At 37.7% G+C, this 16,422-nt stretch overlaps 1 protein-coding gene across 1 annotated transcript; it reads right to left on the bottom strand.

The window, feature by feature from the left end:
* Positions 1-11,284: 11,284 nt before the first annotated feature.
* Positions 11,285-14,116, bottom strand: LOC110771437 (protein ACCELERATED CELL DEATH 6-like). Its single transcript, XM_021975736.2, has 3 exons — positions 13,256-14,116; positions 12,618-13,138; positions 11,285-12,038 (listed from the first exon to the last, which is right to left on the bottom strand). Exons 1-3 carry the CDS (start codon positions 13,899-13,901, stop codon positions 11,391-11,393), a joined length of 1,815 nt encoding a protein of 604 aa, XP_021831428.2. The 5' UTR covers positions 13,902-14,116; the 3' UTR covers positions 11,285-11,390.
* Between the last annotated feature and the right edge of the window lie 2,306 nt (positions 14,117-16,422).

Raw genomic sequence — 16,422 nt, forward strand, 5'->3', positions numbered from 1 at the left:
TTATCCAGAACTCACAAGGTGTATAGTGAGTTCTCAACTTCTTTTTTAAAAAATTATTTTTATTTTTTATACAAGCGATATTAGAGGAGAGGGTTTTCTCAGATACATTGTCAAGGTGTCACAGAGATTCAAACTTAAGACCATTAATCTACAAGCTAATGCATTTTCCATTGGGCTACATCCTGTTGACAATAAGTTCTCAACTTTAACATCTACGAACAACAACAACTCATTGGCGCTTTTACTTCCTATTTAGCCCACCCGTCCTAATCCCATCTCCAATAGAGTTCACGGTTATAAGTATTGAAAAAAAAAAAAAAAAACCCCCCACCAAGTAATAATTCTAAAACCCACTAAGTAATAATTCTAAAACAACAAACTTAGCTGTATTTTTTTTTTTACTAGTTTTCTGTTCCATAAAAACTTTAGCTATTACATTTGTGCAATGGTAGCCCTCCCCTCCAGAAAATCCTGGCTAATATATGCCCTGGCCGCCGGGTATATGTCATGCGTCTAACTTTTAACTTATATTTTGTATGCTAGAACAATCGCTAGAAGAATTGTGCTGTCTTCAGTGAAGTTGAACAGCATTTGACCCCTGAAGTTGTTTTTGCAAGCTCATCTGAGAAACACACTCATGTAATGGGGATAACACTTTTTGTCATTGTTATTGATCGAGAATAGCAAAATAGTGTTATCCGCGTTACAAGAAAGGTTTTTTGCTTGCTTTGATAGCCCAAATTCAGTTTTCTAATTCTTAATCTTAGCAATGACCTGAAAACACGGTCTTTGATGAGGCAGCTACTCACTCTACAATGATAAGCTGCATGTCTACTCTACCATTTGATGAGGCAAGAGTCTAGCAAGGCAAAATCAGAAGAGAAATTTATAACCCCATTTCTTGCAATGATTTTATATATATAAACACTGAAACTTATAAATTTGAAGAAAAAAATCCAAAGGGACCAGCTGCATTATTTTTAAATTTGAATGATGTGTGAAATACCATTATGAAAAAAAACCCTATTATCTAGGAGTACAAATTGGATTGGAAACTGATTCCCTTATGAAATTTTTTGATTTTGGCAAGTCCAAATCAATTCCGACATCCGAAAGTTATGAAATCCGAAAATTCCGATAAAAATTGGATTGGAATTGGAAGGTATCTAGAGATTCCGAAAAATTCCGAATTTAGAAATATATCAGAGTTTCAAGCTTAGACTACATACAATTACTAATTTCATGTTGAACTAAATATAATTGGATAACCAAATATACATAGATAAGTTATTTCATTAAGGATAAGAATATCTAAGTACGTACTAGCATATAATATAGTTTTCCATTTTGAATCAATTTTAATCCTTCAAATGGTTGGGCATGTTTAGAATTTTAAACTAGTTTCCAAAATTTTTATAAAGATTCAGAAATATGTAAGTTCCGAAATTGTCCAAAAATTCTGAGTTTTCCAAATTGGAATGGTTATTGAAGTTCCGAAATTTTTTGGAATGGAATTGGAATAGAAATATCATTCCAAATTTTTTAAGATTGGAATTGGAATCCCTTGAATCTGATTTGATCTGTCCGAAAATTAGCCATACTATTATCCTTGCATTATGATTTTTAGAAAGAAAAAAAAAACTCTGATAGAAGTGTTGTAATTTTTAGGTTGTTAAAAGCTTATATGGTATATTTGATCATTTTGAAAAGTCAAATGAGTTTGAGTATTGTACGATTTTTCTATGTTGTCCGCCATAGTTATAGGCTTATATGTGAAAATCATATTTAATTTGATTGTTACATTTTAGTCTATCTAGCAAATATATCAGTAAGAGCATCATCATAGCATTCCCTCCAATGGGAACCCATTAAAATGAGTTTCAATTTCTGTTTTAAATCTAGATCTTGTATCAGAATAACCTTAATTTTACTTACATGGGTCTCTGTCTCTGCACTATCATTGTCATCAATGCTAATTAAAGATGACTTTATAATTGGTTCTGTCTCTGTCTCTGCACCTTGAAATTACAAAGAACGTGAGCGAGGCGGCTTTCTAGTCTCCATAACGTGCCAGTACCAAACAAATGCCCCCGACGCACATGGCTTGAGACCACAGTAGAATGGGATTGAGGATACACAAGTCTCCATACGTGTCATGTGGTCTACTTTGGCTGCTCAAATTGTAATTCCATTTCGGAGAACGTGATTGTTTGTCCCCGAATGCATAGTTGGCTGGCTTCTTACTTTTGGATGAAACCTGACATGGCACAATTTCCACAAGTTACAATAGGAGAATCAGAAATCATCGCGTTACCACTTGACAACATTTGATGTAAACACCATTTGGCATTTGGCGTTTGGCATTTGATTTATTTTTTTTCTACTACATGTTTTACTTACCATTAAAAAATGAAAATAAAACTGAAAACCCATTTGTGTCGAAATAGCATAAATAAAAGTGAATATTTGGCCATAACAGCATCATGAGTATCAAAGAAAACATTGTGGCTCTGTCAACGAGAAAATGAAGACGTTCCCACTCATAGTCATTAGGCTAAGTTTTATCTTCATTTTGAATTGTTGGAATATTTTCAATTGTACTTTGTCATTTTTATAAGAGCTTCTTAGATCTAGGTTCAAAATGATTAGCTGCCATTGGGTCTGGTCCTCGCTTTTTTGGTTTTAGATGTGGGTCCTTTAAGGTAAATAAGGAAAACACATTGAAAATCTAAATTTAATGCATTATTTCCTGTAATTGAATTCCAGATTTTGAATTTTGAATTTTTTTCCTTGATAATATTCCTAATATATAGATAAAATACAATTTAATCAATAAAAAGAAAAGACTCACATATTATACCAATCGATCAGACAAGCACCCACATTAAATTATGTACCTGACATACAGGTAAATATGTTAAAATAAGTAAGCCACATCATCAAAATCTGCTCCAACAGCCTTGTCAAACTTAGTCTGCTGCTAGGTCACATGTTTTCATATTTTTCACATGTTTTTCATATTTTTAATTCTTTTCCATAACATTGTATTAATTGAAGAGTCTGGGGCACAAAATATTAAAGTAGTAAACAAAAGGCCATTTGATAACCATTTCAATTTTAGTTTTTAGTTTCAATTTTGTGCTAGAGTATAGAGGAAAATGAGAGTTAGAATGGGAGTGAGGATGAGATTGAGAGGGAGGATTAGAGGAGAGGATGGGAGGGATAAGTAACAACAGTGAAAATAAAAACTTAAAAGGGAAAACAATTTCAAATAGATTTCAATTTTTAGTTTTTGTTTTAACTTTTGTTACTCCTCCCTCCCATCATCTCCTCTCATCTTCCCTTTCATTCTCACTTCCATTTTCCCTCATTATTATCTATACTCTAGCACAAAAAATGAAAACTAAAAATTAAAAACTAAAATTGAAATGGTTATCAAACTGGCCAAAAGCTTTTCTAATTGCCACGTAAGTCAACAAACTTCAATTTAAAGAGTTTGGTTTGCTACTATTGTTGAAGACGCTCTTAGTGAACGAAATTTTGAGAAGATCATTATTTTTCTTTTTACATTTCATTCTTTTTCTTTTGGCTTCATGTGTTTTATTACGTTGGCCAATTTAGTCCATGTGTTTCTAATTTAGCTAATTGAGTCCTTGTGTTTACAACTGTTAGTTAATGTCACATCCCGGATCGGTTCCGCCGTAGCACGATATTGTCTGCTTTGAGCCCCTCCCCTGCCCTCACGGCTTTGTTTCTGGGAACTCACGAATAACGTCCCAGTGGGTCACCCATCCTGGGATTGCTCTAGCCCAAACTCGCTTAATTTCAGAGTTCCCATGGAATCCGAAGCCAGTAATTTTTAAAATAAACATTTCCTATGTGTTTCTCCGTCCCTCAAGTTTTGAATTATAGTCGTATACGCGGCGGCGATCAAAGCAAGTAGCATCCCCAACGTACCAATTATACAGAGAAGAAAAGGAAAGGGATTTTTACGTGGAGCTATTCTTTGGTGTTTGGGCGTCACTGCCATCGTGGCCGACGTAAATGCTACCAGCAAAGCTACGATGGAATACTGAATGAGAACTGCAGGTGTGGTTATTTGGATTGACAGTAAACGTGTTAGAGTTGATTCGTTACAGATCGCAAGCATTGCGATCATGAAGGATCCCAAGTTGAAAATCTGAAATACTTGGAAAAATGGATCTTCCGATAGAACCAGCTTTCCGTCGCTTTTAAATCCACCTGGAGGGGTTATAGCTGCTGTAAAAGTGACGGTTGCGATAAGCCTTGTCACCACTAGATTGAAATTAGTCATTCGGAGTAACTCTTTTTAAGGCTTAGTTTGGTATTGCTGTGCTTTTTAAAAAAACTGCTTCTGCTGTGCTGCGAGAATAAACAGCTGTGAAGTGAAGCAGCTAAGTGTTTGGTAATCTATATTTATAAAAGTGCTGTGAATATAAAAAGCAGTGTTGTGGTGTTTGGTAAACTTTTTTGTAAAAGTGATGTGATTGTGTATAATGACCAAAAGGGTATGATAAAAAAAATTATTTATTTATGTTTCTTTTCAAAAGAGAAAAAATTTCAATACATCTGTTTTCTTTATTTTTTCTCTCTCCCTTTTCTCTCAACCATTCTTCTCCTTTCTTTCTCTTTTTTGACGGAGACCATTCTTCTCCCTTCTCTGCAAGTCTTTTTTTTTTAGTCAAAAGTGTAAGCTTTTCCATCTCACACCTTTCTCTCTTTCTCTCCATCCATCCATCTCTTAAATTTCATCAAGATCTGGGGGCTTGGGATGTCGGCAACCTTGAGTTGGTATTTGGGTTTGGCGATGACACTTGGGACGTGGATTCTACATCCCCACCTCTCTCTCTCTTTGCTCTATGAATGTGAATAGTGGGATTGTAATATTGGGTTGTGTTTTCGTGGGGAAGACAAGGAAGTTGGGGGTTTGGTTTTCTTTTGCGGGAGGAGATAACTGGTGGGTAATCTGGATGTTGGATTTAGGGTTTAGGGTTGAGATGGTAGCTTTGACGGATTGAGGAAAGGGAGCCGGTTGCAGAGAGAGTTTGAATCGAGCAATCCAGAAAATCCAAGAGAAACGACACTTGGGAGGCTCGAACTCGGGATGATGAGGATATAGCATGTAATTGTTTGAAACAAATAAGGGCAATATGGGCAATTTGAAAGTTTCACTAAACCCTCCGCATGCTTCTCCGCGCAGCAATTTTCAGAAGCAGGGTCTGAGCTGCTTCTACTTTTTGGCTTTGAATGGCAGCAGATTATAAAATAAGCAGCTTGGATTGGTTTTACCAAACACTTAAACCTCCAAAACTTCTTTTCAAAGCTGCTTATTTTTTAAGCGCAGCAACCCCAAACCAAGCCTAAGTATCCCCATCAGCTAGTCCGCTTTCCTGATCAGCTCTATTAATTGGCCTTTTCCTGATCAGCTCTATCAACTTCTTGACAGCCTACTCTTGTAGCAACGTGTAAGGGAGTGTTGCCTTTCTTGTTGGGGGCCCTGTTGCGTAGATACAGCTGCACCAAAATGGATTCAGTTGCATCCTCAACTTGTGATACTCGCAAGTGCACGAGCCGTTCGGTAGTATAGCGTATGTAAGTGCGAGGTCGATCCCACGAGGATTGGTGATTGAATGATTCAATTCATTTTCCCTACACAAAACAGAAATGAAAAAGAAGGGAAATAAATAAAACAAGGAAGAAAGAAAATAACTAACTCAAGCAGATAAGTTCCCAAGTTCAATTAGATTAACGGATTGATTCTAGCTAATGTATGATTAAGCCATGGTGTGTGGTCATAACCTTGTGTTCCTAATTCCCTAATTTGATCATTTGTTGTCTATCCTAAAATTAAGCATTAGGAACCCATTAAGCATAGAAGAACAATTTAAACAACCAAGCATGTATCTAATCCCTGTTGTCGAATGTCCATACATACTCTTCCTATTCATAGTTCAATTCGAATTAAAGTATGGTGTCTACTCTTAATTCAAACCAAGATAGCTAACATGCAAGCCTAAATGGTGATCAATCATTCAAACTAGCATATTAACTTATAAGCATAATGAATAAGAACAAAACCCATAATTGAAACTTGGAAACTAATCAAACTTGAAACTAAAGAAAAGAATGTACATTACAAGAAAAATAAATTACAACTAAGAAAACATTAAAGAAAGCTAGAATTGAGAACTAGAAAGCAAAACTAAGAGAATTTGAGGGAGAGAAGGGAAAGGAGCTCTAGAGAAGTGTTTGAGAGCTCCCCCCCTTGGGGTGTGTTTACAAGCTTAGAGAACTTCCCTATTTATAGGCCTAGGGGAAGTGAAAATCTGAATTCAAAATGGCTAATGCATACAACACTTGTTTTATAAAATCTGAAATGGTTGATGCACTTGTATTAGAAAATCTAAATTGGGTGATGCACTTGTATTAGAAAATCTTGAATTGGTTGATGCACTTCACCAATAGATCCCACCAGCAGCCCTAGCTCATCTTCATGTCACCATGACCAAGCTTCCAATCAGAAATGATAGCTCATACCTAGCTCACCATGACCAAGCATCCAACCAGCACATGCTGAGGTCAGCATGACTAGCAACTTCAAGGGCTTACAACTTGGGCTTCTCTTAATCAAATTAGGACTTTAAGCACTCTAAATTGAAGTTCAGAATGTTTTCTTTCCAGCCATATGTTATTTGGGCCAATCCAAGGTCGGAGGAAGAAGATAAGGCCGAAACAAATTGCTAACTCATTTTCCGCGCTGATAAGATCCATCCTGAGCATGGTTCTGTGTTTGCTAGGTAACGGACTCCAAATTTATCCAATGGGGCTGAATTTTGGATATGTTATAGTACACACCAATTGGAACAACTTTTATGAAGAATGTGGCCTCATTCGAGCTATGTAGGTTGTTGAAACAATGCTTGCAATATGACCTACGGAACTGGACTGGCAGGGGGCTGTAGCCAAAATGAGTTTGTCTTTAAGCTCTTCTTCCCTTTATCCAAATCAGGCTTTAACATGCATGGATTGCATCATTTCCTATCCAAAGCCATCATTGTTCCCTAAATCTGAAAGATAAACACAAAAAGGATTAAAAGTACAAGTTTAACTCAAAAACATAACCAAATCATAAGCTAGAAGGGTACAAAATGATATACAATTATGAACCGATCAGGCCCAAAACATGGAAGATTGTGTCAAGCGGGATGTTTTTCTTGGGTCTAACCATATATGTTGAATTATGAATGTCTAGGGAAAAGGGATCAGATCCGCTTGCCCCAATTTTTCTCTATGCTCCTCGTCCCTTAATTAATTTGTTGACACCTGGACACTCACTTGACATTTTAATTAGGGATGGGCATCGAGATCGGAAAACCTAAATACCAAACCGCACCGGACGTAAAAAAACCGGAAAAAAACTGTGTTAAAGAGTCAAACCGGCACTGAACCGGACAAGACTTGTTCAAATCGCTTCTGGTGCCGATTTCACAACATACAAAACCGGACTGGACCGCATGTGTATTTTTTTTTTTTTTGTATTTAAAAAAAAAATTATTTAAGTCTAATGATACATTTCTAATCTCATAACTAATATTTCCCCAAGCCCAACTTCAAAGCACCTCTCTTTTATAAGCCCAATCATCTCTCTTTGTATGAAATTGGGTAATTTGTGAATTTGAAAGCCCAAAAAATAAAATTTTAGGTGGAATTTGTTTATAAAAAAAATTGAAAATGTATATTAAAAAACATCTGGTCCAAAACCGAAACCTGCACAGGAACCGGTTTAAACCAGACCAACTAGTTTCATAAATTTTTTTCACCAAAACTTGACCAAACAACACCGGTTGAATAGTACCAATTCCAATTCGGGTGTGAGGTGAAAATGGGACTGTACCGGACCGTGCCCACCCCTAATTTTAACCATAACTTAACACTGCTATGTTATGTAAAACAAAAAATTGGGGCCAAAACATCTTATGTCAAAGGGAAAATGCACCAGTTGTTTGAGTAATACTTCGGAAGAACTATAACCCCCTATTTGGATGAGGAAAAATAACTTAGAATTTAACTAAAAGTCGAGAATTTAAGAGGAGAAATTGACAATTCCCTTGTTTGGCAACTTAAGCGGGGAATTTATGAAATGACGTGCGGAAAAAATCATGGAAATTGGGGATCAAATTCCTGAATTTAATTTCCATCAAAATATGAGTCATTTGACAATTTTCATAGTGCCATTTACAAAATTCTATCATTTGCAAAATTCGACATATATAAATCCAAACAATGAAATCATCAATTGCCAGAAATTGAAATGATGGAAATGTAATGTAACATCTTGACCCAAAAATATTAATATTTTTGAATTAAATTAAATTTAAATGTGAATTTACAATTTTACCCTCGGAGTAGGGGCAAAATGGTCATTTTTAGTCCGGAAGGATTTCGGGACAGTGGCTGGTATCTTTATGTAGGTCCTACCGAGATAAGTCCGTAGACAATGAGTAGGCTTGAATCGGAGTTGTAACGAGAGAGTTACGAGCAAAACATCACCAGTGGTACAATCGTAAATAAGTTGAAGTTCAAATTTTATTAAAAAGTCAAAAAAGCCCTCATTTCTCCACCCCCCCCCCCTCCCCTACGCGCGCAGAAAACAGCCCCCGATTACTGTTCATCCGAACAGTTTTTGGGCCGCCATCTCTTCCTCCGGCCACCCCAAACGACGACATTGGTACCAAAATGACCGGCTAGTTGTCCTCTTCCTATTCCGACCAATCTCAGCCGCTGGAACCACTGGAGATGGCCGGAAAACTAGAAAATTCGACTGGTTTTTTTACCCTTTTTAACAGATTTACGCCGGCGGTTTCTCCCTCCTCCGGCCACCAAACCTGTCGATTAAGGTATGTTTTTCCACATATTTTTCATTGTCTAGCTGATTGTTGGATAGGAATTGAGAAATTTCTGCGTTTTGGTAGTTAAATAAGCGATAGAAAATCTGCCTGTTTTTGGCCTTCGATTTGGCCACTTCCGGCCATTTTTTGGGGTAGGTCCAAGAACAAAAGTGGCTTCAAATTAGGTGTATTACCTAGGTTAGGAAGCTTGACCAGCGGTTTGGAGTTTTTCCGACCGCCGAAAATTTATCAAGCCACCCACACGCTGCCAGTGCGTGTGGCGGCGCGTGGGCAGCGTGGTGGAACCACCTTCCTCCTAAAATGATCTCCTAGTTGCCACGAGCGCATAGGAATTTGCGGATCTCAATTTGGATAACGTTTGAACCCCGAACGGATTTTACATATTGTGCGATTTTCGGGTTCGATACGTTAGAACCATTGGATCGCTTCCAACTTAATATACGTGAATCGGAGCCCCGGATGTTCCGATTTAATAACTTAAAGTTTGTGTTTTTCAATAACCGTCCGATCGTACGATCTTGAGCGATCCGACCGTCTGATCTGGACCAAACTTTCAAGACATGTATTCTAAACCTTGTGGAACTCCTAGGAACTTCCGAATGGGAAATAGGAGGTCGTGGGCCCCGCAGGCCCGCTTGACCAAATTTGGAAGGTTTGACCCTCGGTTGACTGTAAGTCTTCTGAGGTAGTTTTACTCCTCGAGGAGTACTACAATGACCCTTTTGGACGAGTCTTGACCGTCTTTTGATCTATGTTAATTATGTCGGTCTTTGAGGGCTATTTTAATGGTTTTGTGTTAGAAATCTTATGCTTTTGAATTTTATGTTTTATTTAAATTCTTGTTTTCATTAATAGTTGAATTCTTTATTTTTGTAAAGTATTTATGATATATGTGGGATTGACATATTCGAGTATCTTGAGTCATATATATATATATAATATTTGAGAAATTGCTATCTATGTTGATAATATAGGATTAGGATTTTAGTTTATTGTTTTAAACTAGGGGAAATCGGAAATAAATATTATTATTTATATGGGGAGATTATGTGATTGTTAGGTCACACGTGTCGTTGGAGTTTCTGGCTTGTTTATAGACCCCATATGTGGCGTTGGATATTCCGGCATATGGGGAGATTATGTGATTGTTAGGTCACACGTGTCGTTGGAGTTTCTGGCTTGTTTATAGACCCCATATGTGGCGTTGGATGTTCCGGCATATGGGGAGATTATGTGATTGTTAGGTCACACGTGTCGTTGGAGTTTCCGGCGTGTTGACAGACCCCATACGTGGCATTGGATGTTCCGGCGTATGGGGAGATTATGCGATTGTTAGGTCACACGTGTCGTTGGATTTTCCGGCGTGATGACAGACCCCATACGTGGCGTTGGATATTCCGGCGTATGGGGAGATTATGCGATTGTTAGGTCACACGTGTCGTTGGAGTTTCCGGCGTGTTGACAGACCTCATACGTGGCGTTGGATGTTCCGGCGTTTGGGGAGATTATGTGATTGTTAGGTCACACGTGTCGTTGGAGTTTCCGGCGTGTTGACAGACCCCGTACGTGGCTTTGGATGTTCCGCCGTATGGGGGGATTATGTGATTAGTAGAAAGATGTTTGAAAAAGATTGTGTTTGGTGAGTTGTGATTTAAAGAAAAGAGAAAGGGCTAATTCTAGAGTCTATCATTTCGTATTACTGCAATTGTTTGTATGTTATTGGGATTGGGATGTTTGTAAAAAGAAATACGTGTGGCTTGATCCCTTGTCCAAGGGTACGTAGGTAGCCTGGGTTCTCACCTAGATGCAGCTACGAAATAAACTATATTAAAAAAGTTTGAACGATTCTGAGTTTATGAATAGTTTTCAATGTGGTTATTGGATTGGAATCCGGTTTGATGTTTTCGGAGGTATTTGTAAAGTTGTTTGAGATCTTTAACTGTATGGTTTATGTATTGTTCGACTTAAAGGTATTATTGATTTTTGTTACGAATTATCTGAAGGCAGAGGCCTATTTTGTGATTGCATGTTGTTAACTTGTGCATGCTGCCAGTTGGGTTATAAATTATGTGTTTTTAACAGGTTGAAATATTTGGAAAAGGTCCAACTTACAGGGGACACTCTGCCGAAATTTCAACAGAAAGTCTCGTGGCCTTTTCCTTTTTGGTAAAGAGGCTCAATTTTTGTAAGTGGGCCCGGCATCGGTGTGATGTCGAAAAATTTCCCCAGGATTCGTCTCGAGTTCCGAGGAATTCGGGGCGGGTCCTATCATGTAAATTCCATCATTTTAGAATTTTATGTAATTTTCAATTCATTTATCCAAACGGAGGGTAAAGAAATGTAAAACAAGAAAAGCACAATAAATAAAAGTTCACATAACTTATGATCAGAAAACCAAGAAACACTTGTTAAAACTAATCTTTAAAAAACAAAAAACAAAAAACCAAAAAGACTTATAAGTTACACGGTTGACAGCCTGGCTGGTTGTTTCTCCCTCAATTTTCGATAAATAGTCGAAATCACGTGCATCAAAACAAGTACCAGCCCGAACACACCAATTATTTTGAGAACAAAAGCAAGAGGTTTACCTGCAAAGGGTTTTCTAAGTGAAAGCATTCTTTGGTGTTTGGGCGTCACTGCCATCATGGCCGATATAAATGCTACCAGCAACCCTCCGATGGAATACTGAATGAGACTTTCCGGTGTGGCTATTTCGATTGACGAGATACGTATTGGAGTTGATTCGTTATAGATTGCAAGAATTGAGAGCATAAAGGTTACAAAGTTGAAAAACTGAAATACTTTGAAAAATGTATCTTTCGATAGAGCCATCTCTCCGTCGCTTTTAAATCCACCCGGAGGGGCTAAAGCTACTGCAAAAGTGACGGTTGCGATAAGCGTCGACACCACTAGTTTGGTATCTTGTCTTTTCAAGGCTTGATTGGAAGTAGATTGCGGGTTTTGCCTCTTGTGTTTAGTGGCCGATGTGCCGGGCGTATCCTTCTCTGAAGTTTCCGGTTTGTTGAAATCATCGCTGATTTTTTGTTGGAAAAATGGACCACCTACGCAGGACCCCAACTGGTGCAAAACCGGACTGTCAATAGTTCCCTAAACAATACACAGAGAGAGAGATGGAGTAAACTTGTCAAAGATTATTAATAGATCCTTTTCAAAACAGAAAAAAGAAAAATAATTGATCAATTTCAATTCCAATAATATTATTTGTACTATATTTATTTACCTCATTTGTATTAGAGAGGTGGTCAGTACACACACTCTGACACTCATCTAGAAGTTGAAAGAAAAAACCAAATAACTTTTGATACAGTGATATTTATCCTTCTCAAGATTTGGAAAAGTTGCAATTTTCACCTCTCCAATTAATCCAATAAAAAAAATGTGGGAGATCAGGCGAAACTTAGTTTTTTTAATTTGTCTGAAGTTGATCCACATTCAAACCATTTCAAACTAAATACAAGTTTATGACTCCGTAAAACGTGATCAAAGCATCCTTATTCTTTGCTTTGTAAGTGATTCTTAAACTTGATTTTGGTGCAAATTAGTCCCTTTATATGCAAGGATCAAAATACTGAGCTATACTTCTGACCAAAGTAACCAAAAAAAAAAAAAAAAAACTGTTTATTTTTTATATAATTTTTTATGTGTGTGTGCACCTGTATTGCGTACCTGTTCTTCACTATTTTGACCAAGAAATATATCAATGGCTTTTGAGAACTTTTTATTGACAGCAGCCTTGTCCACTCTATGGTCGGCCGTCAAAATGGAGATAATTTCTACTTTCTTGTACATAACAGCGATATGCAAAGGAGTGTTTCCGTCTTCATCAGCTTCATTAATAAGTCCCGTAAGTTTAGGCGTCCTTAATATGTACTTAACCACCTTGCCTTGTCCACCTAAAATTGCAGAATGAAGAACCGTTTGGCCTTTTGAATTAAGCAAATCGCAAGTATCAGGTTGATATCGAATTAACTCTTCCATCACTTTGGTGTGGCCTGCATAGGCTGCAACATGGAGAGCTGACATTCCTGATAAGTCCAGGATATAAGAAGCAGAACTATCAGATTTCATCAGTAGTTGAGTAGCTTCAACGTTCCCTGTGAATCCTGCGTAGTGCAAGGGAGTCCATCCAATAGCATCAACTTCTTTGATTAGGTCACGGTTTTTGGACACCAGAATCTCGACAACGCCTACCATGTTGATATAGGAAAAACTAAAGAGGTGAGAGGTAGTGAAAATTTCCACCAAAATAAAATCCTCGTAATATAAAATCAACACATTTCACAGGTGATGCCATGTTCACGTACCTTTGTCTTTGAGTTGTTTTTGAGTCACTGCGGCATGCAAAGCTGTCAATCCGTTTGTCCCCTGAAAAGAAGGAGAAACGGCAGACTCGTACGCCTTCAGAATACAATGAACAATGCTTGGAGTGCCTTTTCTAACAGCTAGGAACAAGGGCGACTCATTTGCGTTATTAGTGAAACAACACAATTGAGGATCGGCTTCCATTAACCGAATCACAACTTCATCGTGATTGTATCGAACAGCAAGATGCAACGTTGTGTCGTTATCCGAGTTTTTCACTCGGAGTAACTTGTTTTGAGATTCACCATCAGCTGGTCCGCTCTCCTCGTCACCTCTTTCCATGTGATGAAGCGTTTTCCTTGCGTGTTCAATGAGGAACTCAACTACTTCAACACATCCTACTTTGGCAGCAAGGTGCAGTGGAGTGTCACCCTTCTTGTTGGTGGCCCAAAACAGCTGACCAAATTGATCTGGATCGACATTTTCAAAGAAATCTATTTGCTTGAATTCAGCGGAAATATGAAAAATATTGTTGTCTTTAGGCGTTTTCTGATGGAGAAGATCAATAGATGCACCACCATCTCTAATTATTTGTCTCAAGAAACCAACATCACCTGATGTTGCCGCCTCATACAGAGAAGGATCCATGGCTAGCTAGCTTTGATCTCTCTCTCTCTCTCTCTCTCTCTCAAAGTAGTGGGCAAAGCACCTATTAATTATTACCATATTTAATCTTTTTTAATAAATACACATCGCCCGATGTTGCCGCCTCATATACCAAACGATCCATGACTTTCAACTTTGTACGACGTCCTAATTTTAGGATTTTTTTGATAACTGCAATGAACGTAAATGCAAGAAACAAAATGATAATAATGTAAATACGATTAATTATATTAAAGTGATAAAAATTGGAATTAAACTTGAATTTAAAGACAACTTAAATTAAATTGCAAGAAAGTAAGCTTATACAGTTATACTAGGAAAATAAAGAACTTGGATAATTTAAAGTGTTTGAAGATAAATCCTAGGTATTAAAAGGTGCAGGATAAAAAGATAGGTTTGTGTATTGAGTCGGATATCCTTTCCTCTCATGAGAAGAGCTTTCTTTGGCTCACGGGTTTGACCATTAGATAGCCTCAAACTGACTTTTCTTTGAAAATCCTTCCAAAGATATTTAATAAGAATTTCCCCACCAATTGCCCCACCACCACCAATAATTCACAGAGATGCAAATGTCGAGGCAATGTTCGCTGGTGGGAGCAAAAGGTCAAGCTTGGTGATCTCGTGACAACTAGTGGCTAATCCAGCAAATTTTAGTTTGGAAAAGTTGTGCTTCTTGTTTTTATAATTGATTCCCCTTCATTCTATGCTGACCACGCCCCACTTGACCTTTTGCTCCCACCAGCGAACATTGCCTCTACATTTGCATCTCTGTGAATCGTAGCCTCCTAAGAGCATCTCGACACACAAGGGCTAAGTCTAAGGCAATGGCAAGCAAGGGCTGCCACTATTCACATGAATAGTATCAGCTTTTGCATTTGTGGTTCCACCCACAAGGGCTAAGTCTAGGGCAAGTCTAAGGCAAGAAAGGAAAAAAATATTATGCAACAAAATATAAACAATTTAGAAAGTGAATAAAATTGTTATGTATTTATAGGGAAAGCATCTATAATTTTTTGGTATTTAAAAAAAAAAATTGAAATTTTTTTGGATATTTTTTGAATTTTTTTAAATATTTTTTTGCTCGCTGATGTCAGCGTGATGTCAGCATGACGTCACAAAACTCAGTTTGAAGCCCAGGCAAAACCTGCCCTTGGGCTTGCCCGGGCTGGTGGGACCCACGCCAAACCGGGCTGCAGGCTGCAGCGCTGGAGCTGCTTGGGCTTGCGAGGGGGGCCTTTTGCCCGGTTCTTCTCCTGCGCTGGAGATGCTCTAAGAAGCACGGATACGCTGGTTGAGGTGCGTATCCCGTGTCCAATACGCTGGGGGATACGATATGCTGTGGACACGTACGGATACGCAATGGATACGTATTCGTTAACAACAAAAAGATACGCGTATCTGACATTACAGATACGAGTATCTGATGTTTAGGATACGCGTATCAGAAAACGTCTCCACTTCTTCTTCTTTCAGATCTTCCTTCTTCTTCTATGTAAATAAGAAGCCCAGATCTTCCTTCTTCTTCTTCGTCCAGCGGTGCCCCCACTCATCAATTCTTCTTCTTCATCCTTAGACCATCTTCAACCATGTTGGGGCTAAACTCAAATTTTCACCCTCCAAAATACAACTATTCATGTATTTTTAGGACTCAAAATTTTTTTTCCTCCAACCTTGCAGACTCATAATTTGAGTCCGCAACTTTATTAAATTGTTTAAGAATGATTAACCCCTAAATTTTTTTTCTCGTTAATTTTTCTTGACATTATTTTTGTTTCAACATTCGTGATTTAATTTTCTAAACGTTTTAACCTAAAAAAATTAAAATTCCAAAACATAATAGAATTTCACTTAAAAATAAAAACAAGTACAACACCATACCTATGCCCAGAATAAACGACAATCATAAAAAAGATAAACGATAATTATAAATAAAGTTAAATAAAAATAAGCTGTTGGAATATTATTTTAAAAATTATAATTAAAATTTTATAAATAAAAAAAAAACAGCACAGCATGTATTTTAAAATATGACCGTTGGTCAGCTCCAAAATGCCACGTGGGGCCAGCTTGTAACAAGCTGCTGGCAGACAGCAAAATGCACATGGGGCCCATTAATTTTTGGTGTTCACTTGGGATTCCAGCCAAGAAAAAATAGAAAAAGCAGATTTCGGATCCACAAAAATTATAGGTCCAGGCAATACTTGGGGTGGAATTCCACCCAAGATTTGAGATTTCTCAAATTTCCACCCATCAAAATACATGGGTTGGAGAAGTTTTTTGGACTCAAAACCTATAATTTGGGTTTCCACCCATTGGGTTGGAGATGGTCTTAAAAAGCCCAGATCTACCTTTTTCTTCTTCATCCAGCGGCGCCCCCACTCATTAGATTCTTCTTCTTCAGTCTTCATTGTCGGCGCCGTCGGGTTCTCTTCTCTATTTTCATTTTGTTTTCTCACGCGTGCTTCTCTGTTCTGATTGCTGGTCTTATCCTTTGGACAAAAGG

Source organism: Prunus avium, chromosome 4 (genome assembly GCF_965620075.1).
Source record: "Prunus avium chromosome 4, drPruAviu1.hap1.1, whole genome shotgun sequence".
Taxonomy (NCBI): domain Eukaryota; kingdom Viridiplantae; phylum Streptophyta; class Magnoliopsida; order Rosales; family Rosaceae; genus Prunus; species Prunus avium.